The sequence below is a fragment of the Antennarius striatus genome, chromosome 9, assembly GCF_040054535.1.
Source record: "Antennarius striatus isolate MH-2024 chromosome 9, ASM4005453v1, whole genome shotgun sequence".
NCBI lineage: Eukaryota > Metazoa > Chordata > Actinopteri > Lophiiformes > Antennariidae > Antennarius > Antennarius striatus.
This window is the reverse complement of record NC_090784.1, coordinates 21222133-21249292: the sequence shown is the minus strand read 5'-3', so window position 1 is coordinate 21249292 and position 27160 is coordinate 21222133. Positions and strand designations below refer to the sequence as shown.

Sequence of the window (27160 nt, the reverse complement as noted above, 5' to 3'; positions counted from 1 at the left end):
CCCTGAAGCTAACCATACCCGTGTGTGTGTGTGTGTGTGTGTGTGTGTGTGTGTGTGTGTGTGTGTGTGTGTGTGTGTGTGTGTGTGTGTTCACTGATCCAGGGATTGACAGAGGTAGGATTTGGGATCATTTTTGCTTCCAACGTTTCTGTGCTGAGACATAATCGTCCACTTTGTTAGGTCGGTTAACCCCGTATTGTCCCTGAGGCCCCTTGGAGCTTGGCTGGAATTCAGCCTGCTCGTATCTACCCCCCCACCCCCTACCGCCCCCACTCTGCTTGCAGTGGCAGCTTTGTGCAACACGTACATATGCAAACACACACATTCAGGAAACGGGTGACACTTACACACCATCGCGCAAGAGGGTACATCCCGTACCCCACCTGAAGCTCCTTTTTAGTTTGACGCGCACGGCCACCCCCTTTCTCTCCGGCTCGGCGTCCCAGCAGGATTCGACGGTGTGAAATGGGGGGTGGAGGGGGGCACAGTTTTGCTGCTGGTTGGAGTTAAGAGAGAAGAAGTGTGGAAGAAGGAGGGAGGGAGAGAGGGAGAGTGTGGGGGGGGGTCTCTCTGGCCAACACCTGGTATCACTTTATTAACCCTCGGCTGTCTTGACCCCTGAGAGCCAAAGAACAGCAGGACCAAAGGGGGAGGGGGGGGGTAAAAGAGGAGAAGGGCTGCATGGACGTCATCCTGCAGGCTTTGAAGAGGGAAGCGATGCCCCCGGAGCAGAGCCCCTGCGATGACTTTACCAGTACCGTGACCCCCCTTGACCCTGACACCCCCCCCCCACACACACACACACACACACACTCACACACACACTCGCCTCCCTCCCGTCCATCCTTCTCTGCTCGCAGCTGCTGATTCCCATTGGTCCGCCGAGGGCCGCTGTGGCGGAGGAGGAAAAGAAGGAATGGATGGAGAGAAGGAGACGATGGAAAGAAGAGAGAATGGCGGGGGGGGGTGCAGAGAGAAGGGGGCCGCATGAAAGGTCAACTGTTGGTCAGAGGTTTTTATTGGGGAGAGCAGGAGGGAGGGGAGAGGGGAGTGGGAGAATGTGTTAAAGACCACCGTCTGAGATTTTAACTGCACGGAGGGGAATTTAGTCTTTTTCCACGCCGACACACGTTTGGCGGCCGGGATCCGGGCTCAGAGCCGACCCCGGGGTGTCGGCAACCCAACCCCTGGAGCGTGGCCCCGGGCGCACCTCGGTGCAAGGTCTTAGGGGGGGGTTGTATGCTGCGGGTGCCGCACAGCAACTGGACGGCAAAGTTGAGCATCAGCACACAGAATATACCCCGGCGTCACATGCATCGCTTATTCAGGGTAATGAAGATCTCTCGGGTCGGGTAATTACTGCTGGATGGTAGGCCTGTGGAAATTCCACCAGAGAGACGTCATACTGGAAGATTAGTGCTTGATCCAATCAGTGGTTACGATTGGTCCGAGACAAGTCTGAAAACCCTATATGAGCCTCTGATTAGTCGCTTGGCACAGTCAGTAGGGATTTATGATCCGCAAATAGAAACTGTAAGAACAAGTTATGACCTTTCATCAAAATCACCATGAAGATGCTTGGTGACCATTTGTCTGTCTCACCTGTAACTTCAGGCAACTGCGGTGAAAATTAGACGAGTAGAGCTGGAATGTGTTGTTGGACCGACGGTCCCAGAGACAAAGATATTTTAAGTTCATCCCTTCTTCAGAACGGTTGTTGGTTGAGCCGGACGCACCCAACGCCGACTCCAAAACCTCATCTCACCTTCTCCGTCTCCAATCTTTTGGCTGATTTATTTGTTACAGGCCTCCTTATCGCAACCGGATCTCTCACACAAAGATGGCATCTGTCTGAGGACACTAGTTCTCTCAGTGTCAAGCCTCTCTTTCTCTCTGCGGGGGGTGGGGGTGGGGGGGGGGGGCAGATTCCAGGCTTTCCCCGGGTCGTGTTGGGTTTTCGTCCAGACTTTCGCTCCACGACCAGGAAGACGTTGTGGAAAAACAAGGTTATCTCCTGACTCAACCCCTGCGGTGCAGCGTCAACACTGTTCTGCTGTAGCTCGCCTCCAACCGGAGAGTCACAAGGGCTCAGCCTTCAGCCGGGGGTCTAGAGGTTAATTTATTGCCCGATCGCATGACCGCAGTTCGGAGTAAAACTGGCTGTAAACGTAGCCTTATGAAGGTGGAGGAAGGGTGGAGAATCAGAGTGTGCCTACCAAGAGTGCTTATGGGCTAAGTAGGTTGGTCACAGTCTGAACTTTTGACAGTTTTGTGATCACAGTTTGTGGACGGTGGGTAGAGGAAATGAGTCGCGATTGAATTAAACAGATTGATCGATAGATAGATAGACAGATAAGTAGATGTCTGTGTAGGTTATCAGTCATCCAGGTCATGATTATCCAAAGCTGTTTAAGTCAATCCACTGGACGTTAAGAAAGTTCTTGGAGACTTTTCGTCCCTCATCCAAAAGACTTTTCTTGGACTTCTGTAGAAGTCCAAGAGACTCCATCCACAAGTCTCTTCCTCAGAGAAGAGACTTGTGGATGGAGTCTCTTCCACCATAAGTCTCAAGGAGGAAGAGACTTCTTCGAAACGTCTTCAAGAACTTTCTTAACATCCAGTGGATCGACTTAAACAGCTTTGGATAGATAAATAGATAGATTTCTCTTTCTACCTCTTCCTGTCTTCTTTCTTTCGGTCTTTCTGTCTGTTGGCATCTTTTTATGGAAGTGACATTCCTGGAGTGGTCAAAACAGAAGCCCTTGTTTAGAGGCGAAACCCTCCCACCCCATCCCCTTTTTTCATCTTCCTAGTTTTGGAGCCCTGGGTCAAAGGTTGAGACCCCCTCCAGCTTCAGAGACATGTCAGGTCATGCAAGCCACATAGCATTCCCTGTATAGCCCCCGCCACCACCGCCGCCGCCCCACCCTGCCTCCCCCTTCACCCCGGCTAAAGGCCCCGCTGCCTCTTAGCAGCGACTAACCCACCCCCCACCCCCCATTACACAAGAGGTGTGAGAGTACGTGCGGCGGTGTAAGCGTGTGTGTGACATTTTGAGGTATGGTGAGTTCTGGCAATCACTTGAGGATTTTACGTTTCTGAAGGTGCTTTTTTGGAAATGCCGTGACAAGAGGAGCGCAAGTTTTCACTCCACAAGTCTCTAGGAGGAAGATTTAAACGCAGATAACGCGACAGTGCGACCCCGGGAACAGCCGCATTTGCAAATGCATCTAAATTTTTATTTCCTATGTTATTTGATGGATTTCTTACAGTAAAAACCCAATCTGAAAATAAATTAATGTCAATGCTGGGAAAGGACGTTTGGGATACTGATGAATTGAGATAGCAAAAAGCAAATAAACACAAGATGCTGCCTGGTCATCATAAATCAGTGATGTGAACTGATGCTGTTTGCTTTAAATCTATGAAGTTTGTGCGGTTTTTTTTTTATGCATTAAGTGATGAACTTATGTCACACGCACACGCACGTCCACGAAACAACACAAAAATAGGAAATAAAAGCCCATAAATTAAACCGCAGCTGAATTAAAACTGTCAGGAAGCAAATTAGGAAAACACCATAATTCCTCCAGACGGGGGCCAAAGTTGAACTGATAGCAAAATATGTGTTAAATGAAAATAACCAATTTTAGGAGTGTATCATTGCCAGATGTCAAAGGCCACGAGACTGAGCGGGGCCTTCACTCGTGTCCTCTTCCCTTAGTCAGCATATGGAAGCAGCACCATGACCCCCCCCCCCCTCTACAAGAAACATAATGAAAAATGGGTTCTGAGATGCACAAACAGGGCTGGGATATAACGCAGAGAAAAGGGTGACCCCCTTCCTACAGATAAACAAATAACTAAATAAATCCTGGGGATACAGGGGGGGGGTTTGAGGGAAGCTACCCCGAGGGGGTCAGAGCAGGAACAGATAAATCTCCCTTAAAGACGCCATGCCTCTCCGCAGTTAACCTCTTAATCAACCCCCAATCCGCCCGAGGAAACGGCGCTGACTTTTCCAGAACCGTCAGCTGTGAGTCTTAGCAGTGAGAAAACATCCTCACACATTAAGTAGGGGCAGAAATAAGAGCCGTGTGTGTTTGGATGTGTGGGGGCCGTTCACTCCTTGCGTGATGAGAGTTCAATTACAATGTGTTTGCTTAAAAAGAGGCTCCCTGAACTTCTTCATCTGTGTTGCTTAACGGAGATTCAGATGCTAAAAAAAGCTACACCTGATGCAGGGGGGGGGGGGGGGACGCCAGAGTCCCAGCTTAGCTGCTAACGCTTTAGCGCAGATAAATGTGGAAATAAACTATTACCCCCTGTGTCCATCCGTCAGCGAGCCTTTCTATAGCGCTGCATCGGTGTTTAACCACCTGTGTGCAGAGGAGAGTCCAGATAGTATCTGTCCTGGAGGGGGTCATACAAGACAGCACCCCCCGTAACAAACATGTCATTCTCAGCTTTGAATTTCTATTTCAGTCACACACTCAGGTTACCTACCTGGTCACTTGATGGCTCCTTTCTTCAATGGGATCATATTTAGCATCCAGGGTGTTGCGTCGTTGGCTACGTTGCTGTCAGGCCCTCCATAAATTAACAAGAAAACCAGTGGCCTCTGCATTTCCTAGGCCATCCGGTGCGGTCATGTTTACCACCCCTTGCCCCCTGTCCTGACACCCAAGTGTGTCAGAGCCTCCTTGCACCAGTTGGTCCCGCCATCCATCACCGGGCATCAAATACAAATAGGAAACTATGCTACGCGTTTTTTAGAGAGTCATCCTGGTGGTTTCAGGTGGGACAGGTCAAAGTCAGTCCAGACATCAGTGAGTATTTACAACGCCGTGCATTTTTAACGCAGAAATAATCAGGTGTTTGTTTCCCAAGTCGATCGTCTCCAACAGTAAAATGGGCTAAATCTGATGACGTCACACTGCTGGCTTCAAACGGGCCTGGTGGTCGATGCTGAGCGCCTACAGTGTGCAGATTTTCATTTTATTAATCGCATTTACTGATCTGTAAGTTCAGACTTTCCTTTTTTGTAGTAAAGAACTGGAACTGAAGGTTGTGGGAATGTGGGACGAGTCTCTGAGGCCCCAAAACTGCTTCACCTGCTTGATTTTCATACCCTAACTAAAATGACTCTTTTGCTTCCTTTGGTTTTTTAATTTCATTTTATTTTATGTATTTTTTTTGCTATGCTATATTTATTGAAATACTGTATATTTTTTGCCTCTTTTTGGCTACATTTGGATAATTAGTTCTTACATTAGAAGTAATTAATTAGAACTCTTGTTGTTCTCAGTTTCTTATTAGATTTTTTTGTGTTGATAGTAAATAAAAAAAACACTTTTGTTCTTATGAAAGTGAGGGTTTTATTGGGGGGTTAGCTGGGGTCAGTGTCTGGCTGCTGGAGTTTATCCTCATATTGTAAAAGTGATTATAGCTAACACGGATGTGTTAAATCACATTTTAACCCTTAAATAAATTTTTATTCCATTTATTATTTATCATTCCAGGGTATTTAGAATAACTTTACACAACTTTCTGCTTAGATAGACTAATTTTACTCTTTTTTTGTGAATGCACATTAAATTATCTCACACACATGTCTTAATTGTTGGATTAGTGGGGTGTACATCACATAAGCTTCATTACCAAACCTGAAGTTGATCCTGATTTAATTAACCTCTTTTTCGGTGAAATCCGAGTCAAATTCATCATAGGCCTCGTCTGTATAGAATTACGCTCTAATTATTAGGGTCCAAACCCTGAGGTGCCCTTGGTCTGTGGCCTACAGCTCATGGAATCTCCTAATAGCGAGTCATGAGGCTAATTGGGAGGCAGGTAAGGTTACATGTGACAGCAATTAAGCCGAGCGCAGGGCCAACCTCATGGCCCCCGGCGATCCTGGCGCGGCGCTCATAGGACCCCGAGTGAGATTTTTTTTTTTTTTGTATGTGTGTGTTTTCGTTTCTTTCCTGGAAACGAGGATTACAGTTGCTCTTATTGTCTATAAACGGATTCCATTATGCAAAAAGGTTTGACTCCCCGTTGGTCCGTTTCCGAGGCTTTCAATGCGTTTTGGGGGTTTATCTGTTACCCAAATCTGACCTATTGATCAACTTTCAGTTTCCCTTCGCCTTACAGTCCCGACATCACACTATTATTAACTAATCTGTATAATAATAATAATAATAATAATAATAATAATAATAATAATAATAATAATAAGTGACGTGACTTGAAACACAGATTACGTGCGTAGATAGATAGATAGATAGATAGATAGATAGATAGATAGATAGATAGATAGATAGATAGATAGATAGATAGATAGATAGATAGATAGATAGATTAAAGTACAGTAATATACTTTAGTAGTAATAACGCAAAGGGCCCTTTTTGTAAAATATTGATCATTCTAGTTTGTTTTCGAGCACACGACGCCTCCTCTTGATCGAGCAGTTCATTAACACTTGGGTTGATGATTGTCCTCTAAATTAGTTCACACAGGGTGAAATCATCTTCATCTCGTTTCTACACACTTCGGACGGGTGGTGGTGGTGGGGGGGGCTCCTTCGGGACGTGAATGTGAAAACAGCCTCCCGACATCCATCATCGTCCACAGCGAAGGTCAAACTTCTAAACGAAGTCACAAAAACCCGAAAACGCATTCCTCTGTGAAGGACTCCTCTCCTCTTTGTCTTTAAGATCGATGCTTTCGGGAACAAAAAGTGCGTTTAAAAGGAAAAAATAAGTTTACGCTGCGCAAAGGAACGGAGACGCACTTTAAAAAAAAAAAAAAAAAAAAGGTTTTTATTTATTTATTTTTGAAGTTATTAATAAATAACAGCATGAATGTGTTCATGACGTGGAGGCTGAGGATGTGCGTTTTATTCTCAATGGGAGACTCATTAATTCCACTTTTAGGCATCAGACGATCCATCCCGTCAGTCAAACCCGTCTCGATCCGCTCTCATCCAATCAGAACGCACCTTAACATTTTAACACACTTTCGGATCCAATCACAAAATGCTCCTCTCTCTCACCTCTCCCCGCTGAGGGGAGGGAATATGACCTTATTTGGTAGTTATGACCTTATATGGATCGACACAAGTGGGGGCAGCCGTACGAGACAGCCTGCTGGTGACACTTTCCCCAAATTGCGGCTTTGACTGTCGGAGGTGGAGCAGACGGGCGGAGGGTGAAGCTGTCCGAACCAGCGGCAAATCTCGTTCTGTGCGCAAAAACAGCGTCAGTCGCGTCTCCTCCACCCGGACGGCCGCAGAGGACCTTCAGGCTTCGTGTTGGACAAATACATTCCTCCTCACGCTGGATTCGCTGTAACAAAAACTGATCGCGGCGCGTAAAAGGAAAAGAGGAGCAGGGACCGCCGATTCCTCTGGACTGAGACTCGTCTGCTGATTCAAAAAAAAAAAACCCAAAAAGCTTTCTGGGACTAAAGTAATCACCTAATCGATCATCAGGAATCGTGGTCAGAATTAAACCAAGATTGTCAGATCGAGGGGGGCAGAATTTTCTTTTCTGAGTGAGTCTTGAACGCGGAGCGGAGCGTGGGACGGACAGGAGGCGAACCGGACGTTTATTCTGACTAATGTTTGAATTTGTTGGAGTGGGGGGGTCACGTTTTATTTCCACAACCTCCACGCTGACTTAGTGGACCGACTCCCCCCACCACCACCACCACCACCACCCCCACGAGGTTTCCACTCTTTAGAACAACGTGTTTATGGATCGCTGCGCACGGAGGGACACCGGGAGTCGTCGGCTACAGGCGTGTGCACCGATCATGTTGATACCCCGCTGGTGTCGTGAACTTTGATAGATAATTTTATCGATAAATAATCTCCATTTAAGCGCGCAGAGAAGCTCAGATTGACCTCTGGAGGAAGCGGGAAGCGCCTCTTTCGCCCTCCCCTCGGTTCTTCTCCCGAGACGTCAGGACGGATCCGGATCACTGAGTCGGACTCTCCTTCTGTGATTTAAACAAAGACCAAAGTGTTTGGGATAGCATGGCAATGGTAGTGAGCCAATGGCCAGAGAACATTTCGGCAGATCCGGGGTCTCAGCTCCAGATTTGCGGCCAGGAGCCCGGAGGGGCTCCGGGGACTCCCAACGGTTCCACCCCGGGGAATGACGCACTTTCCGGGGACAAGATCCCCAACGTGGACTGCATGGTGTGTGGGGACAAGTCCAGTGGGAAACATTACGGCCAGTTCACCTGCGAGGGATGCAAAAGCTTCTTTAAGCGCTCGGTGAGGCGGAACCTCTCGTACACCTGCCGGGGGAACCGAGACTGCCCCATCGACCAGCACCACCGGAACCAGTGTCAGTATTGCCGGCTGAAGAAGTGCCTCAAGGTCGGCATGAGGAGGGAAGGTAAGGCCGGAGAGCCGAGCTCCGCGATGGACGTGAGGGCGGGTTGTGAGAGAAGAGACCAGCGGTCCAAATGTTTGCGTATTTCTGTGCGTGAATCTGTGCGTAATGGTGCAAAACAGAACGGTCAGTTAAGCGTCCAAGCTCTAAATGTTGGTTCTTTTTATTTAGCTTTCTGGATATATATTTTTAAATATATATATATATATATGATCTGGACACAAACAGTTTCATCACGTGAACAGAATCAGGTTCTTGAAGTTTCTTCTCCTGTTCCAAACTGTAGGAAGTTCCAGCGATTTATTTCAGTTATTGCCAGAAATAAGCGTCCACGCGTTCTGCCGATTTCTGATAAAGTTCGACAGTTCATTAAGTTCATAACAGCTTATATAATTTTTAAACACCCGTGGTTGCTGGGGGGTAAACAATCATCCACCACCTGCGGCACTATGACTCTTATTTCGCATTCATTGAGGAAACCCAACCCGCTCTCCCTGGTGCGCTCCGCGCTGTGAAATCCCTCCATTGTCGTCGCCGCCACCCCCCCCCCTACCTCCCCACGTTTTTAATTATGCTGTTTGCTCACCGACACCCGGAGCCGCCATAAGAGGATGCCGCTACATTTGTTGTATTGTGTTGGATTAACAACGGGTCAGTTGGTGTCAAAGAGGAGCAGCGGAGACGTGTTGGAGAAGGAGCGCGCTCCCCTGATTAATTATCATCCGGTCTGGACATCCCGTTCTGAGAGACGCTCTGGTGCGCAGAGAGAGGCGCGATTGGAGGCTGGGGTTTATTCTCTGAACATGTGTGTGGGCAGCGTTGGGTTTGTTTGTGTGTTGTGATCACTGGATTGCAGCCAAAACGTCATAATTTAAAATTCCTCCTGATTTCATCATCGGAGGAAATACGCGTGCGTAAAGACGCAGATAATGACGTTTTAATTCTTGGTGTTTCCTCCATTTGTGACCTCGACTACCCTCAAAAAGTTTTCCTCCTTCATGAAGACGCGTCTCTAAGGGAATTTATTAGGATCACCGGCAGCCTCCTGGTGCTCATGGGCACTCCGGCACCGGATGTTAGGTTGTGTTGTAGAAAACATGTCTTCAGTAGAGATGATCCCTCGTGGATTCTCCTCGTACACTGCTATTCCTGAACGGTGTGTGTCGATGTGTGTGTGTGTGGTTCCTAACCCCACACACCCGCCAAACACCCGGCCTGGTTTGGATACCATCTGATTGAAGGAACACAAGAAAAAAAAAGCCCGATTTCCCGGAGTATGTACAACTAAAGACACATTAAACGTGCTTCAAATTGCGAGGGGCAAGATTTAAATTTTTTGTTAACATTAAATAATTCATGTGATTTAAGTATTGGAGAGATTTTCTTGTAATTTCTATGATTGTTATCGCAATTTTTAATATTTAAAGAGAAATAAACCCACAATCCCCGAAAAACAATTAAATAAATACATTCCACATTTTTCAAGGTATAAGTTCGTAGCAAGACTTTCCATAAATGTTGTCTTAGAAATAAAATGTGTTGAATCGCTTGATGGTCGAGTTGATATTGTTCACCAAAAAGTGACAATAAATGATTTGGTCCATTTAGATGAAATAACGTCACGGTGTCTTGATCTTAAGAAACTTGGAAAAGATCAGCTGTAAAAAAAAAAAAATTTTTTTTAAAAAGTTTGTAGATTAATCTCCCCGCATAGCTGGAATTCTTAAACTTCAGTTTCAACTTTAAAAATTCCTAAAAACATAAGGTGAGAAGATGTCAACAGAATCTCTGAATTGAAGGTTAAAATCTTTTCAGATTTTAAAGTCATCGCCTGTTGACATCTTGGTAAAAACATTTTTTTTTTTCCAGTGTTGTGCTGCACAAAAGGCTTAAATGTGGAGCAGGTCATCTTACAGGGCTGAGCTCATCTGTTGGTGCATTTGAGGTCGACGGGATTAAATGTGTCCTTAAATCCTCTTTGTTGGCTGACTTCTCTTTATCTGATCATTTGTCTACTTTGGGCAGTTTTTTTTGTCCAGCAACTTCCTAACAATTTTTTTAAAATGGGCAGCGTATTCATTACACGACAGGGTGAAACTGGAAGCGGCGGTGATTCAGGATTGATGCTTATATTTGCATTCGGAAACCGTTGGAAACGGATCAGTTTTCCGCTTTGGCTTTAAACCACATTTGGTTCTGATTTTGAATGCGACAGAAATTAAAATGGAATAAATGTTTTGCTTGTCCAAACATGAATTCATAATTCAACACCTCTGGTGATTTTTTATCACTGCTGCATCTTTGAATGCAAACACTGATGGTGTGATCAGAACAGAGAGTCCGTCCTCCCCCAGCGGTCATACATAAGTCATGTTTAAACCTGCATTATTCAACAGGTTCACATAAGGTTGTCAAGGGGACACTCCCCCCCCCGCTATGATCCCGGTGAAATATGTATTTGATATCTCCGCCTTTACATGCACAGTTTTCCCCAAATAGGTAAAAAAGAAACGGTCGCGTCAAATGAAAGCAGAAGCGACGTGAAAACGCCGGCCTGAAAGCGTCAGGCGTGATGTAAATTATTTAAAATCCTTGTACTTACTTTGAAATGTACTCTATGAGAGCATATAGGTCATGTACCGTCAGTGTGGAATGGAACAAGTTTAGTTTGAAGCTGTCAGGTTAAGTGGAGCGCTTGTTTGTGGATGGAGTGAGGATCTCCTGTAACTCCTCTCCTGCAGATAAATCGCTTCCCCCTTCAGAACAAGTGAGGTAAAAAAAAAAAAAAGTCCTGATGGGACTTTTGGGCATTCTTGAATCACAACATCCAGTTTACTTCACGTGCAGAACTTCTTTACTTCCTAGGGAGTGTTATTTTTCAACCCCACAGGGAACATTTGACCTCCTTCTGCAGGCCTCTGCACAAAGAACCTAATATTTTTTGTTGCAGACTTTTATCCGGAGTTCCTTTCACCAGCAAGACGGCAAACATTCCCCTTCTGTCCTTATAGGGAGTCAGAAGCCTAAAACCTTTGGCAGCGTTGGTGTCCATGTCCCACCATGCAGCTTGTACTCGTGTCTCTGCCCGGATAGAAAGAAGACAGGCGAAGAGAATCGGCTACAAAGATGAGCTGAGGACTGAACACCCTCCTGTGTGTGTGTGTGTGTGTGTGTGTGTGTGTGTGTGTGTGTGTGTGTGTGTGTGTGTCTCATGTGGAGTAAAAAGAAATCCTGCAGAGTAGAAATCTTGAGGCTAAAGTTCTATTTGCAGCACAGAAATCTAGAATGCCCACATTCAACACACACACACACACACACACACACACACACACACACACACACACACACACACATTGGAGGAAGGCTGCAGCTTCCTCTGACCCATATTCTTCCCTTGACAAAGTTCCAACAGCTGCAGAAAATATAGGCCAAACAAAACCTAAAACATTAATAACAGACAGGATCATGTCAAAGTCCGTCCACCAGCGTCGGCCGGGGGGGGGGGGGGGGGGCTCTGCAAGCAAGTCAACACCCCCCACCGACGCTGTAACGTGTGACAGGCAGAGTGCACCGACTAATCCATACTCCAGAGGACAATTTAGCAGCAGTCTGGCCTCATTTGGCTGTGAAAACCTTTCCTTTCTCTGGTAATTCAGCTATTGACAAATTCTAATACTTGACCCCTGTCAGCGCCGCCGGCGGGAGAAGTCGTTATCAGACGGCACTCAGAAGGAAAATGCCCCCCCCCCCCGCCCGCCATTGACACGTCGCTCACCTCTGGCGAGGCTCGATTAAAGCTCTCTAAAAAGGGGGGTGTAACTTAAAAATTGCCTTTAAAGCGAGAAGATGAACGACGGCACGTTTTTTTTTTTTTTTTTAAAGGCCTTTTGAAGATCCAAAGGTGAAAGGTCGCGTCGTGTCGCAATCTAACGCACAAGGACCCATTCTGTGTGTAACAGGAAGTATCTCTGATGTGACAAAAAAAACAACAAAAAAAAAAAGCAAACGAAACATGACCTTCTCAGGTGTGTTTCAGTTGATCCCACGAACACACACACACACACACACACACACACACACACACACACACACACACACACACACACACACACACACACACACCGACTCTGGGCTGTTTTGCTTGTGTGACTTTAAGCAGCTCAACCTGTTTTCATGTCACTCGGGTCACTTGGAATAATAACACACAAGTGAATTTCAGTTATTGTCGGGAACTTTTTTTTTTAAACCCCGGAACAAGGCTGTTTGTTCGGTCTGCTGCACATCCGCTCGCTAATACGTCACTTTAGGAATTTATTTTGCGATCATATTCTTTCGCTCTCTGAGTGGATACGTAGCTTTCGCTATCACAACAGGGGCTTAAACAAATAAAATATGCACACCAACTGTTTTATTTTAATATTTTACCATCTAATGTGATCATTTCTCTCTGATCAGAGGTTATAAAAGTAATTCCATCAGATTCCACCTCTTAAAACATACAATATTTTTATTTTTTTTTACCTTTTCAGACATGCACATGAACCCGTTTTGCTCTCATGTGCTCAGGTTTTGATGTCTTCCACCCCGAAAAAAAATTCATGCATGTATCCTCAAAATTAAAATCCACTGAAACGTTTACGGTTAAAACCAGAGGTCTCAGTGGCAGATCTTTCAAAAACCCCTCAAAAATAAAAGCATGACTTTGACCCCACCATGGATGAAGGTGGGGCGGGGGGAGGGGGTATAAATCTCAGATGGCTTCATCATCATCAGCTTCAAATCCGCATCACCGTCTCCCGTTTTTCACTGCTGGGGTGATCGTAACGCGAGCTGACAAATTATCAAATTTTTGCAGCTGAGAGCTGGCGGGTGGTGCGAGTGTAAATAAGGATAGAGTGGATGTGTGTGTGTGTGTGTGTGTGGAGGGGGGGGGGCTGAATCAGGTTTACTAATTAATGTAAGGAATGCCTCATAGTCTGAGAGGCTGGAGCCGCTGCAGCGAAGCGAGGGACCGTCATCACGCGAAGCTCCTCTGCCCTCCGTGTCTCTGTCGGTCTGTGTCACCGTCTCCCACCCCCCCACCCCCCGGTACACACACACACACACACACAACACGGCCGCCCCGTTTCCACGGGCCTGCAGATGGCTGGCTCTCAATAATTCCTCATCAGATGTGAAGGTGGAGAATAAACATCCCATCGCTTCGCTGGCTTTCAATCTGATTCTTCCAGATTGTTTTTAATCCAAAAAAACCCATCAAACCAACGTCCACACGCTCTTCTTGTAGTAACTAGTGCTCACTCAGTCACTACTGTGTTAGCTTGTTGCTAATCATGTGCATGTTATTGCATGAAGTGGGTTTTTTTTAAAGCTTTTTGGGGAAAACGATGACATTCCCGGGGTAAAAACCCACCCAAAACAACAGGCTGAAAGATGCTAAAAAAGGCTGTGTGGTTTGTGGCTGCGTGTGACCCCCCTTTCTCACGTCGCAGGTGGTCACGTGATCCACTGGTAATGTAAAAGCATTGATTTTTTTGGGGGGGGGGGGGGGGGGGCTTTAATGGTGAATAGATGTGAAAGTGTTGAACACACAAATAAATGGAACTTAAATATTCAACTTAAGGGTCGTTTGAAGGTCACAGCATTTGAAGGTCACAAAAAGTAATTCTAAGAGCAGTGTTAAGATAATTTACTGGTTTGGTTTCCTTCAGGCAAATAATAGTAGTGAAACTTTTTAATCTTTTTTGACGTATAACAGTTTATTTAAATTTTTTTTGTTATATATCTTAATAATAATCCTCCAGTTCTGTCGGCTAACGAAACCCGAGCGTCTGACGCATCATATGTGAATGTTTCAGAGTGGAAATGTAAACATTAGCTTAGCAGCACTGTGTTAGTATATTTATTTATTTACTTTGAACCAGGTATTCAGACAATGTGTGCCTTTAACAGACTGCCTGTCTTTATCTCTAACTCCTGGTTTACACATTAGCTCCTCTCACCTCCTCTCACCTCCCCGCCCGTCTCTCAGAGCTCTGACCCGCGGGGTCAAAGTTCAGGGCAAAAATAAAAAAATCACGAGAGCCGAGCGGGGCGTATTGTGTCAGAGTGTATGTGAATTAAAGCAGATGAAATTGTCACACACACACACACACACACACTACGTGACGTGAACTCCGGGTCACTCGGGGTAACGTGTTTGTTTTTGATGACGTGAAGCTTCAAAACAGAAAAGCTTCTTATTAAACACAACTGCTGGACTGACGTGTGTGTGTGTGTGTGTGTGTGTGTGTGTGCGTTGACCTCTCCGTCCAAATGTTGATAGGCCTTAATTGTATTTAGCTGCTGTAATTCTGCTAACAGTCTGACCTGGGGGGCTAATCCGGGGTGGCGAGCGGCGCTCCCTGCCAGCTGCCATTTGCTGAAGCGGCGTTTTGAAAGTCACAGCTGAAATGTCCCATGGTACCTCTTGTTTTGCGTGCACTTTTTCCTCTCCTCGCCCTCGTTCTCGTGTCCTCATTTCACGCCCCCACCCCCTCCCACCCCCACCCTTCAAAACCTCACTGTTGTTTTAGGGATTTGCCGTCTCTTTTTGGAGCTTTTTTTTTTTTCTTTCCTCTTACCGTCGGATGATAATCTCAGTCAATTACATTAACCTAAGCCACAGAGCATCAATTACCCCAAACCTGACTTTATGCCCCCCCTCCCCACCCCTCCCTTAAGTCTCTGATCCCAGTTTCCTCATTTCCTCCCCAGGCGTCTGTTCCTCTCAGTGTCCTCCGTGTCAGAACAGAACATCTTCTTTCCCCCCCCCATCTTTGGACCTACCCATAATGCCCCTCTCCATGCACTCTGTTCCTCTTTCCCATCAGCCAGCTGCAGGGGGGGCGGGGGGGTGACGCGTCTCCATCAGAAGCACTCAAGTGCTCTGCCTCTCGACCACAAGTGACCCCGACAATGAGGCCTTTGGAAAAGTCAAGTACATCAAGTAGATCTGACCCCCCCCCCACCCCCACCCCCACCCCCCAGGAAGAAAAAGGAAATCACGGTGAATTTAAATATCAGCGTCGAATTTTTGATGAATCTTCTAAATTCCCAGTGAAATAATGCTTTTTTTATTTTTTTTATGACTGATTGAAGTTTGTTCGCCCCCGCCCCCAGCTCCCCCCCCCACGTTGAGCAGATTTTTCTTTTTTTAAAACGATGAAGAAGCACTGGGCGGCGTGACAGTTTGAGGTCGTGTGAGGCGTGGACAGTCACGACCGTCTTTTGGGAGAATCAGTCATTTCGGCCGCCGCCTGGAGCCGACATACATCCGAACCCCCCCCCCACCCCACCCCCACCCCCCAGGAGGGCGGATTATGACTAGAGAGCGAAGGAGAAACCCGACGTTATCCCTGTCCTCCTTTTGTTCGCAGATTATTGTAAAATATGTTTAAAATGTCCATTTATAGTCGTGTCACCAGCGTTTAGCAGGGATTACAGGGGGAGTAATGAATATTCATTAGTTGTTAATACATATTTAAATGTCAGTGGTATGCTAATAATTAAATTAATTTATACCAACATGGAACGCCCCACGACTCTTCAATGTAAAATAAAACTGATCCTAAAAACAGTCGTTTTTTTGGAGCAAAGACGACAAAAAAAAAAAAAAAAAACGAAGATTCTGACCTTTGACCCCAACATGGTCTCATGTCAGAGCTGTTTTCTGTCGTCAAAACTATTTAACTCTTATAATCCTTTAATTACGAAGAATTAAGTCCTTGAAGAAAACCTGCCTGACCGCGATTCTTGTATTTATTTAAAGCGCCTCAGAATGACCTGAAAAACGTGTTTGATCGGGTCATCTGTGTCGGAATTGCGATGATGTCCAAATCTGGGAATACTTTCGCCTCCACAGCCCCAAAGCTGTGTGCTATTGTCTTTCCAGCACACACACACACACACACACACACACACACACTGGTAATCTGACAGCCGTCCTTCGCCAGGCAAGACAAGAGTTGCTTCAGCGTGAGTGACGAGGAATGTCCCGTTGTGCAACGTCTTTACGACACGCAACACCTCTGCATAGCTGAGCCGAGCGAGACGGTGCTGTTTGCCAAGGGAGACCACATTCTTCTCTGGGAACACGGGTCGACACAAGTTAGGAGGGAAAACCACTAGTTTGAGGTCAAGACCTTTTTTTTTGTTGTTTTTTTTCTGGAGCAGAGGTGTTCTTTTCTACAATTAACGGTTTTGTTGTGTTTTTTTTTATAAGCGATTTGACCTCTGGTTCTTCAGCTGCTGTATCCGTGGCGACAGGTGATGCAGAGTTCAAAAGCATTTTCCAGACCCCCCCACCCCCTCCACCTTCCTCCCTCTCTCTTTTTTTCTTTCACCCCTCCTGCCTCCACCTGCCCCCCCCCCTCCCCCGACCATGTGTGAAGCTGACGCTCGGCTATATTCACCATATTGAACTCTCCCCCTCCCCTCCCATCGCCCTTCTTTCAACTTATCACTTCTGCCCTCCTCCTTATCTGGCCTGTTCCTCCTTTTGCCTCCTTTTTTTTTTCTCCCCCTCACACATGCCCCCCCCCCACACATAACCCCCCCCCCCTTACATTTCCATTGCCTCTCTCCCTCCTCTGTGTAACAGTAGATGGAGTTATTAGTCAGACAGTGGGGATGACTGAACAGGTGTTTTCCAAATGGGACTCTCGCCGCATCATCATCGCTTCATGGCTGGGGGGGGGGTGTATTTGTGTGTGTGTGTGTGTGTGTGTGTGTGTGTGTGTGTGTGTGTACAAGTGCTTGGCCTCTGTGTGCCCTTTTTGCCTCAGGCTGAGCCATTTGCCAGTAAAGGGGTGTGTGTGTGTATTACCATGTGAATTCATGTGTGGTGTGTGTGTGTGTGTGTGTGTGTGTGTGTGCATGCATTTGCGGCTGCATAACATATGTAGGTGTGAAGAGGTGTAATATCTTTACCAGCTGCTGCGTGTCATGACTCGTCGATGCAGAACGGCCTTGACCGTTTTTTGTTTTTTTTTTCCCGCCGCCGCACCGAAAGGACGAGCGCTGACATATTTAAGAGACGCAGAAACGTTCCCGTCTCCACACTTTTCATCGCCTTTGACCCCGTTCCCCAGCCCCCACCACCCTAGTTTGCCCATTTGACACGCCTAATTTCACTCTTTATTTTCTGGTTTTGTTTCCCCTCCCTTCTGTTTTTTTTTTTTAGTTGTGGGGTCATACGTCATCGTTAGTGGACTAGATTTAGGTAGATCACTCCTAAAGCTGACTTTTAATCTGTTTGCACATCTGGAATAAAAACAAAAGAGAATAAAACAAGCGATGTGAAATCACAAGTTCATAAAAGTACCGATTTAAACAGCTGAAATATTTTTTTTCTCCCACCAGCTGTCCAACGGGGGCGAACGTCCAACTCCCAGACCAGCCCGGGACAGTACCTGTCCAACGGCACCGACCCCTACAACGGCCAGCCCTACCTGTCCGGCTTCATTTCCCTCCTGCTGCGCGCCGAGCCCTACCCCACGTCCCGCTACGGAGCGCAATGCATGCAGGGAAACAACCTGATGGGCATCGAGAACATCTGCGAGTTGGCGGCCAGGCTGCTGTTCAGCGCCGTGGAGTGGGCCAAAAACATCCCCTTCTTCCCCGACCTGCAGCTCATGGATCAGGTGAGGGCAATAAATTTAAATGCACTATGACACCCAGAGCTCCTACATTTATTGTTTCTCAGCAGACATAGACGTACACTGGTACCTCTACATACAAAATGAATTGCTTCTGGAAGAAATTTCTTAAGTAGAAAATTTTGTAAGTAGAGATGCAAATGCCCTAATCTGTTCCAAGCCCCCCAAAATTCAGACATAAATGTTTTATAAAGTATAGAAAATACATCAAAACATGTAACAAATACATGTTACGATTAGATTATTACACAATAAATGAGAGTTGTGCATAACGTAAAAAACAAAGAATAGAGTGAAGAATAATTGTAGATGCATTACAGCCATATTCTTTGGAGAGATCAACCAAACGCATCCCTTTTTTCACACTTTTCTATCATCTCTTGCTTTGTTTGTACGGACAAAAAAACTCTTTTCTTGGTCTTTTCTTTTCCTCTTTTCTCCATCACTTTCTTGGGGTCCATAGTGAATACTCTAAAAGTTAATATATTTATGTAAAACTATCAGAACACCTCACGGGTCGAGGGCCGAATGACGAGGACGCTGCATAGACACCTATCTAGCTCCACACAGAGGTCCCTCTTAGCCAATGGGATGCCAGGATGCTAGGTAATAGCCAATGGCAGAGCAGCTATGAGAATGTTGCGTTCAGGAACCTGTGGGAGCTGCGAGTATCAGCCCATACTGTATTTCTACCTTTCGTAACTGGAAATTTCTTTCGTATCTACAGGCAATATTTTCCTGTTGAGACGTTTCGTAAGTAGAGACATTTGTAAGTAGAGGTACCGACTGTATTCTGATTTTTTTTTTTTTTTAATTTTTCTTTTTGGGTTAATGATCACTCTGTGACCTGTGGGAGTTAATCTGCTCTGTTATCATTCACCCGAGGTGCAAACAGGCGCTCGTGACGCTCAATATGAATAGACCTGACATCAATCCGACACATGTCGGTTTTTACCAGCTGTAGAATCTTGGCACGGAGTTGATGGTTTGACCTATAAATATTCACAAGCACCTTGTAGAGACGCATGTCGTTAATGTCACGTCAACATGTTTAATGTTTAATGTCTTTTCTCTCAGCGAATGTTTGAGCGTTTTTTCCTTCCATAAAACCACTTTTGGCGTCGACTGTTTAAAGTCCGATCTTGTTAAAACGGTTTGTCTCGTCCTCTTTTTTCATCTTCATGACCTTTTAAAACTGAATTACATCATTATGAGCGTCTTTTTTTTTTTTTAATATACTGACATGAACTGTAATACCACCCTCCCTCCTAGGTGGCACTGCTGCGCATGTCATGGAGCGAGCTCTTCGTCCTCAACGCCGCCCAGTGCTCCATGCCGCTTCACGTGGCGCCTCTGTTGGCGGCGGCGGGCCTTCACGCGTCGCCCATGTCGGCGGAGCGCGTGGTGGCCTTCATGGACCACATCCGCGTCTTCCAGGAGCAGGTGGAGAAGCTGAAGGCGCTGCAGGTGGACACGGCCGAGTATTCCTGCCTCAAGTCCATCGTGCTCTTCACTTCTGGTGAGTTGAAGTATCTGACGTAACTCTCATTCCACTCCCTCTTTTTCGCTTTTGCTAAAACGTGGACTCAAAGAGGATTAAGGGGAGATCCTTGTAAACAAAAACATTACCTTACCCTCTATCCAGCAGGGAAAAAAAAAGGGGGGGGGGGGGGGGGTGGGGATTAGAAAGCCACTGAGCTGACTTCCTTTGGCTCAGGATCATCTCTGTAATTGGTTTATTCATGTCAAGGACATTTAATCACAGGCTATCAAAGGGCGTGTAAACATCTTAAACCTGGCAGGTTCTTCTGCGCACCTCGAAACGCGGCCATAACCTCTCACAGGGAATAAACTATTATTATATCGGCGAGGTGAAAGCACGCAATTCAGCAACAAAAAACATTTAGAAAAGAAACACAAGCGTGGTTGCAATTGAGGATGTTATATTTCTGTTTCCAGTGATGCTGATAAGGGATGTGAACGTACTGGTAAACACTTGTGATAAAGATTTGGACGATGTTAAATAATAAAAACGGGTAACTTGTATTAACACAAAGGGCTTTATCAGCACAAGGTGAAATTCAACTCGTACATAGACTCGTCACTGATGTGCATCCATGAGTTAAAAGTTGTCTAATGACACCCCAGAAATGGGAAAACCTCCCCTTTCTGCTGCGTTCGTGTGAACAGACACGTGAAACCCGTGTTCAGCTGTACGCAAAACCCACAACCTTTTCACCTCCGCCGCGCCTGACCTCCGTGTGACCTCACGCTGCAGCAGATATCGTCTCATTGCGCGCCCCCCCCCCGTATGTAAATGCTGCTACAGTCCTCCCACGAGTCAGTCATGCTCTCTGCCCTCCATGAATTTAACTGTAATTTGATCGCTAACTCATTCTGAAAAAGAAAAAAAAAACTTCTGACCCCGAGAGTCTCTGCCGGAGTTAACCATCAGTTTTTACTTCTGCCTTCTTCTTTTTTTAATTTATTTTTTTTGCTGTCTTTCACTAAACTGTTTTATTTTCTGCTCATGTTAGCACATTGTTCAACGACATTTTGTGTGGGGGGGGAGAAAAGATGACAGACAAGTAAATTACCCTCTTAAGTTACATTCCCCTAAAGCGAAACACGGTTGGAACACGAGTCGCCTGTGGTTTATTGTTGATGCACATCCTGTTTAAACCCACTGATCGATGTGATGTCTTCAGAAAAAAGGAAGTCTGACTTCTTCTTTACTTGGATTTAAATCCCTCTCATTGGGATTTTAGATGAAAATCCCTTTTATTCTAAAACAAGTTTATCTTTTTTTTCCCCCCCGCTGAGCTACAGATGACTTTAAATCAAAATAAAATGACTTAACATGTTGAGAGGAAACTCATGCTGCTCTCATGTGAACCCCCGTTGAGGGTGATCCCAGCAGTCACTCCCCCAAAAAACACTGTCACATCTGGGAGGCTTCACAAACAGATCATGCTTTGTGACCCCCCGGAGGAAACGGAGAGCTAAGAAGCCGACGCTGACATGTCTTTTGTCCGCGTTATTTTTATTGCATTACCCCTCTTTTTCTCCCCCCCCCCCATGCACGGCTTGTCAGCTTCGCTCTGCCTGTGCAGCGTCTCCGCCGATCCACCTCTCCCTTCTCTTCCTCACTTTCATCATCCGTCTCTCCTTCGTGATCCCATTTATTATTGAAACCAGTCTCTCTTTCCTCCCCCCCCCTTTTTTTTTTCTCCTTACATTTTTTTTCCAAACCAAATCCAAGCCCATCCAGGCCCCGAGACCCCTGCCCCCCACCCAGGGAGTTGAATTATGTATGGTGGGATCCAGTGAGTCGGGAGGATTCGCCACAGCCCCAATTGTGACCTACATAACCCCTGTAGCCCTGAGCGTCCCATGTGACTTCTCCGTGTGCAGGCAGATGTACCCACATGTGTGCACATAAAACGTGCACGTGACGTTTCCTGAAAATTTTTTTAGATGTTAACACACACACACACACACACACACACACACATGCTATAAAAACCAGTAAATAAACCCAACTCCTGCAGATTCGGTGCTCCAATCATCTCTCGCCTCCCCTCTGAGTCTCCTCCCCCTTTTGCCAAGCCCCAGTCCCATCAAGCCGCATCAGAGAAACGGGCATCTCAGTCCTGCCACCCTGATCCCTCACCCCCATTGACCCAGTGTGTGTGCGCGCCCAAGGATCAGACAAAAGAGCACGGCGCTTGGCGTGGAAGGGCGACCCACAGAGCTGTCGCTTTTTGGCACGCCGAGTGGTTTCAGTCGTGTAGACAGATTTGCTAATCCCAAACAGGCAATGCCTGCCTTGTCACGCAACTACCAAAATGGCAGCCTGACAAAAAAAAAAAAAAAAAAAGGTCCGTCTGCCTGTGGAGTGGAGCGAAATGCAGCTGGAGAAGGAGCGATGGTGCGATGGGCGTAATGAGCGGAGTGGCCACTGGGGGCGCACTAGCGGGGGTTTGCTTCTTTTTTCTTTCTTTTTTTTTTGCAAACCTGAAGCCCAACAGATGATAAAAGACTAAAAAGTGCAATCCGGCGCTTTCAGCCACAAAGATATTACCCGGATTTACTAAAACGTCATCCGAATGAGGGTTCATTCAGGGGGCAGACAACGCCCCCCCCCCCCCCCCCCATTCAGCGTACAGTTAGTGGAGGAGTACAGTAAAGAAAATGTCTTTGTTTTGAGTTCACAAATCCGTGACCTCCTTTGCTAAACCCCCGTTCCCTCCCCTACACGTTCGGTGCGAAAAGTATCTCGCACAGCGTTACACGCTCTCGATTGTGCGAGACTCTCACCGAGGTTGGGGCTGGCAGGGGAGGGGAGGTGCAAAGATAGAGGAGGAGGAGGAGGGGAGGCAGTGGACGACCTCCAGCTGCAGGGAAAGGGATGTGAGCGGAGAGGAGGAATCGAGATCACCTAAAAGAGTCATTTTAGAAACAAAAAACTGTCTGTTTTCATATTGAAATCGACTGTAATCCTCAATAATCGGACTTCGTAAAGCCCAGACATGACCTGCCACAGCTGATGGTCGCCTGTCCCGACTCATCCAGTCCTTTGTCTTTCTACACCACAAAGAACCCAAACCTGCATGCTTAATAAATGTGGGTAAACCAGTTTAAAATGGGAGAAAACATTCACTTTGGATGGCGACCAGCAGAAATGTGCCGGTTGCTTTTATTTTTTTCTCTTCCCCTCAGCGTCTCTTTTATTTAAACTCAGGGCCAGATGAATGATATTTAAGAGGCTGCATGAACAGAGATGGATTAAAATTATGTGCCAAAGTCTGGAGCTTCAACACGGGGCGCGGCTGGCGTGCTGGAAAAGCGTGCTAAAATTGTCCACCTGGGTGTCGCAACAGCAGAGATTTCTGCAGTCATTTTGACCCAGGAATGAATGCCAGTTGTAGAATTTACCTCTGAAGACAAAAGCCAGATGTCGGTGGGATTTTATTTTTAGTATGTAAGGTTTACGATGCTCCACAAGGATAATCAGACTGGAGCTCAGTGGTTAAAATGATTCACAATCCTTTAGATCGTGAAGTTCCGTAAGTGAAAACTTACTTTTTTCTTGTCTTGCATGCCGTTTTGAGACCATCTAAATTTTTCCGTAAATCCGTCTCCTAGATGCTATGGGGCTATCGGACGTCGCCCACGTGGAGAGCATCCAAGAGAAGTCCCAGTGCGCCCTGGAGGAGTACGTCCGGAACCAGTACCCCAGCCAGCCCAACCGCTTCGGCCGCCTCCTCCTCCGCCTGCCCTCCCTCCGCATCGTCTCCTCCCCGGTCATTGAGCAGCTGTTCTTCGTCCGGCTGGTCGGCAAGACGCCCATCGAGACGCTGCTGCGCGACATGCTGCTGTCGGGCTCCAGCTACAACTGGCCCTACATGCCCGCGGTGCAGCGCGAGCGTCCCATCTCCCTCCATTACAACGAGAACGGGCCCTGATGTTGAGGGAGGAGGGAAGGCCAAGATGTGGAAGAAAATCGGGGCTGAACGTCCATCCATCATCCATCCATCCATCCATCCATCCATCCTCACTTCTCAGCACCTCCCTGAAATCCCTCCAATTTTACCCTCCTCCATCCCGATTCCCCCACCAGGGCCGTTTCTGATGGTTCCGCCTACATCTGAGATGTGGCAGCAGATGGACAGGTTGGTCGAACAGGTATTGCGTAGTTCACCAGCAGGTCTGTTGGACTCACAACAGATGTCGTGTCAAAAACCCCACCAAGAGAGGAGGGGCAGCAAAAAGACAAAACGTTTGCTTCATCGTTGGTGCTATGCCTACATTTTTACACAGGCAATGCATAAGCATCCTATTACAGCAAGGGCTTTGCCAAAAAGGACTCTACAACCGAGAGCTTCAAGGCCCGTTGTATATTCACCAACTGTTGCAAAGAAAAACCAGAAGCCATTAAAAAAAATAAAAAAATAAAAATAAAAAACAGACAATAAAAGACAAAACGCCAAAATGTCTTGGACCTTTGCAGATCATACGTTTTAATGTGTGTGTTTGTACTAGCACTGTTTATATGCAGAGAAAAACCCACGATTGTGTCCATATGTACAGTATATTGTCGATTCATAGGCATCTATAGCATCCTAGGGGTTCAACGGGACAAGCTCAGGTTCAACAGGGGGGGGAGGGGGAGAAAGACGGGACTCGCCGACAAGCCCAGCAATTTTATTTTATTTTTGTCAATTATTATAACAAATTTTGTGCCAAAGCTGAAAAAAAAACAAAAACATTGTTCGGATATTTTTGTGGCAGTGTTGGTGATGAAAATTTAATGTTTAGTTTGTCTATAATTTGACTTATATGTACTTGTTTTTTGGGGTCTCAGGGGGACAAAAAGGAATTTTGTTTAAATAAAACAAAACAAATGAAAAGCTTAGGCACTTGCATTGTAGAGGTTATAAAAACCTTCACTTATTTCTCACTCCTGTGAAATCACAGCACTGGCATATTCTTTCTATTTTAATGCCGTTTGATCTATTTACACGTCACCCATTGACAGTTTTAAATGTTATCCCAGGAGTGATTAAAAACGTCTCCTTGTCCCTCGTTTTCTAGTCACGACTGTTAATACCGGGGTGGGGGTCATTTTCGAAACTAGCTGTACTTGCCTTAGAACAAAAAGATTTTGTCACTGAGCATTGATCTTATGACTGTGCCATAATCTGTCGTTACCTGTTATAACAGGTATTATGTCCTGTGGGGAGAGGAAATGAACTCGCGTAACGTAAAAAATGATAAACATGCTGAGAAAATTTTACACAAAAAAAAACAAATTAAAAAAAAAAATTTTTTTTTTTTAACACGTCAGCAGACAATATCCAGAGATAATAATAATTTGATTTATCATCAGCAATTTCATTTTTAGTACTATTTCGAGTTCTTTTTCCGCTTCCTGGTGAAACCGTCACGTAGGGAAAAGCCCCCTGGACTCGTGTCATTTGAGCTCATTGTACCAATACCATAGACAAAGTATCACTAACCTTTGAAACCTCAGTCTATGTTACCGTATTATCCCCAGTTGGACTTATGACTGTGACGTAGTTTAGGACTATTTTAAGTTGTTTTGTCTTTCTTCCCCTTGTTGGAAGTAAGTTTGTTTTTTGACAACCTGTCTCACATTTCCAAACGTGGCACTGCGGCATCAACGTCGAGTACCGGCCGCCGAAATGTCCTCTGGTACCTTTTGAAAGCTGCCTGTCGATAAAGGAATTCACACAACGTTTCTATGAGTTTGATTTTATCCCCTTTTCTTTTGTTTGAATTATGGATTATCCATTACTGAAATAAAATTCTGTTGTTCACAGAACGCTTTGCTGCTGTCTCTAATGTATTATATGAGCACACAAATTGAATTTCTTGTGCTTACATAATCATAATCTTTTTGGTATTTTTAATATTTACAGTTTTATAGAGAATTTATAGTGAATTCCCACATCATATTCTCATTTTTATGACACGCCTGTATTAGGATTTTGTCATCATGTCGTCATGCACCTAAAAACCTGGATCCATCCTTCAAAAAGAGTCCACATATCATGTTCTGCTGGGTGTATTTTCTCCTAGATTTCCTCCATTGCATCTCCCATGCCAGTTTCTGATAGAAATGACCTGTGAATGTTGTTTTTTTTAGTGAAATAGCCAACCTTAGGATTCTAGCATGGTTAGAGAAATTGGAAAATAAATCATTGATCCACACCTTTTTGTTCAGAAATGTCCGGATCCAGGTCCAAATCCAGTTATTTTTTTATTTTTATTTTTTCAAAATGGTGACAGCATCCACTCCTCCTCCTAGTTTTATCATCTGTAAAGTCGTTAAAAGTGTATCGCAGAAACGTTTTTAAGAAAAGTATTTTCTTTAACCGTTCAAAAATGTCAAGAAATCCATCGTGAATCCAGATCTGTTTCCAACAAAGTTCAAAACGTTCCCCTGTGTTTAAGTGCACTCCAGTAAATACTGACCAGATGTATTGAATTTTGGTTCTGAGAACACTTTGCAAAAAATGCTGGATCACAAACATATAATTTAGCAGCATATGGGAGAAACCATCTTTTTCTCCTGTTCTTCATTAATGTTATCAGCGTTGCACAATAAAGCCTCCCAGATACGTTACGTCTCTGTAAATCTACGTAATGGCCTTCAGTTTTATTAATTCTAGCTTTTTTTCTATGAAACCAGGCTCTATATAGACTGATATTCTCTAGCGTGCAATATTACTTGCAATTACATAACATTAAACAACATTAACGACTGATGGGGTGTTTCCTTGGGAGCTGTGGTAATCTCTCACCCTGTAGATTTTTCTGTGCATAGACTTAAACTTTTGACCTTCAATCAAATGTTTCTCAAGCAGATGTTCAAATTTTCTACTGATTAGGAATATTTTATACACACTGAAACTGGGAATTCTCCCACAGGGACTAAAATAATATTGTCTTTGGTAAAATAAATGACACAAGACTCCACTGCTATGAAGTCTGGTCTCCCAAGTCCAAGCTGTGATAACCCCGTAGACATCGTCAGGTGTATTTCTGAGACATTACACAGCTCATAAATCTGTTTTTACTGGTTGAATATTATTCCTCATGAGTGACGTGAATTGCAAAAAAGTCTGAATTACCTCTTTGATTTTTTAAGGAACAATTTGAGGTCATAGAGGAGGAAAGGATTATTTTTTATTTATTTATTTTTTTTACCCAGAAATGTGTCGGCTCTCTCGCTCTAACTGGTTAGTTAGCTTTTGGAAGCTAAAGATATTATATGGCAGTTAATTTTTGTTAGCATATGCTCCTTAAAATCCTCTTAAAACGTAAATTTCCTTGTGACTTTTATACGTATAAGTGTTCATGCTCTCGGCTTAATGAGACCAGCTAATGACTGACCCTACCTGGCTGACCCCAGCTAACAACACATTTTCCCTCTGAGAGCAAAGTTAAATCTAATCACAGGTGATTTATTTATTACACTATATCCGCTTGCCTCTAACCTGGGGTAGTTTTTCCCCCCTCCCTCCCTTGTC

The 27160-nt window shown here is 45.3% G+C and overlaps 1 protein-coding gene across 1 annotated transcript; it reads left to right on the top strand.

Moving 5' to 3' along the window:
• Positions 1-7181: 7181 nt before the first annotated feature.
• nr2f5 (nuclear receptor subfamily 2, group F, member 5) lies at positions 7182-25449 on the top strand. The gene is made up of 4 exons (XM_068324119.1): positions 7182-8406; positions 17806-18086; positions 19374-19620; positions 23250-25449. Exons 1-4 carry the CDS (start codon positions 8040-8042, stop codon positions 23567-23569), a joined length of 1215 nt encoding a protein of 404 aa, XP_068180220.1. The 5' UTR covers positions 7182-8039; the 3' UTR covers positions 23570-25449.
• Positions 25450-27160: the final 1711 nt, after the last annotated feature.

Excerpts from the sequence above, each read along its gene's own strand:
- nr2f5 (XM_068324119.1), top strand. The coding sequence starts at position 8,040 with ATGGCAATGGTAGTGAGCCAATGGCCAGAGAACATTTCGGCAGATCCG. Across the intron at positions 8,407-17,805 it reads GGTCGGCATGAGGAGGGAAG|CTGTCCAACGGGGGCGAACG; the intron begins GTAAGGCCGGAG and ends TTCTCCCACCAG. Across the intron at positions 19,621-23,249 it reads CATCGTGCTCTTCACTTCTG|ATGCTATGGGGCTATCGGAC; the intron begins GTGAGTTGAAGT and ends TCCGTCTCCTAG.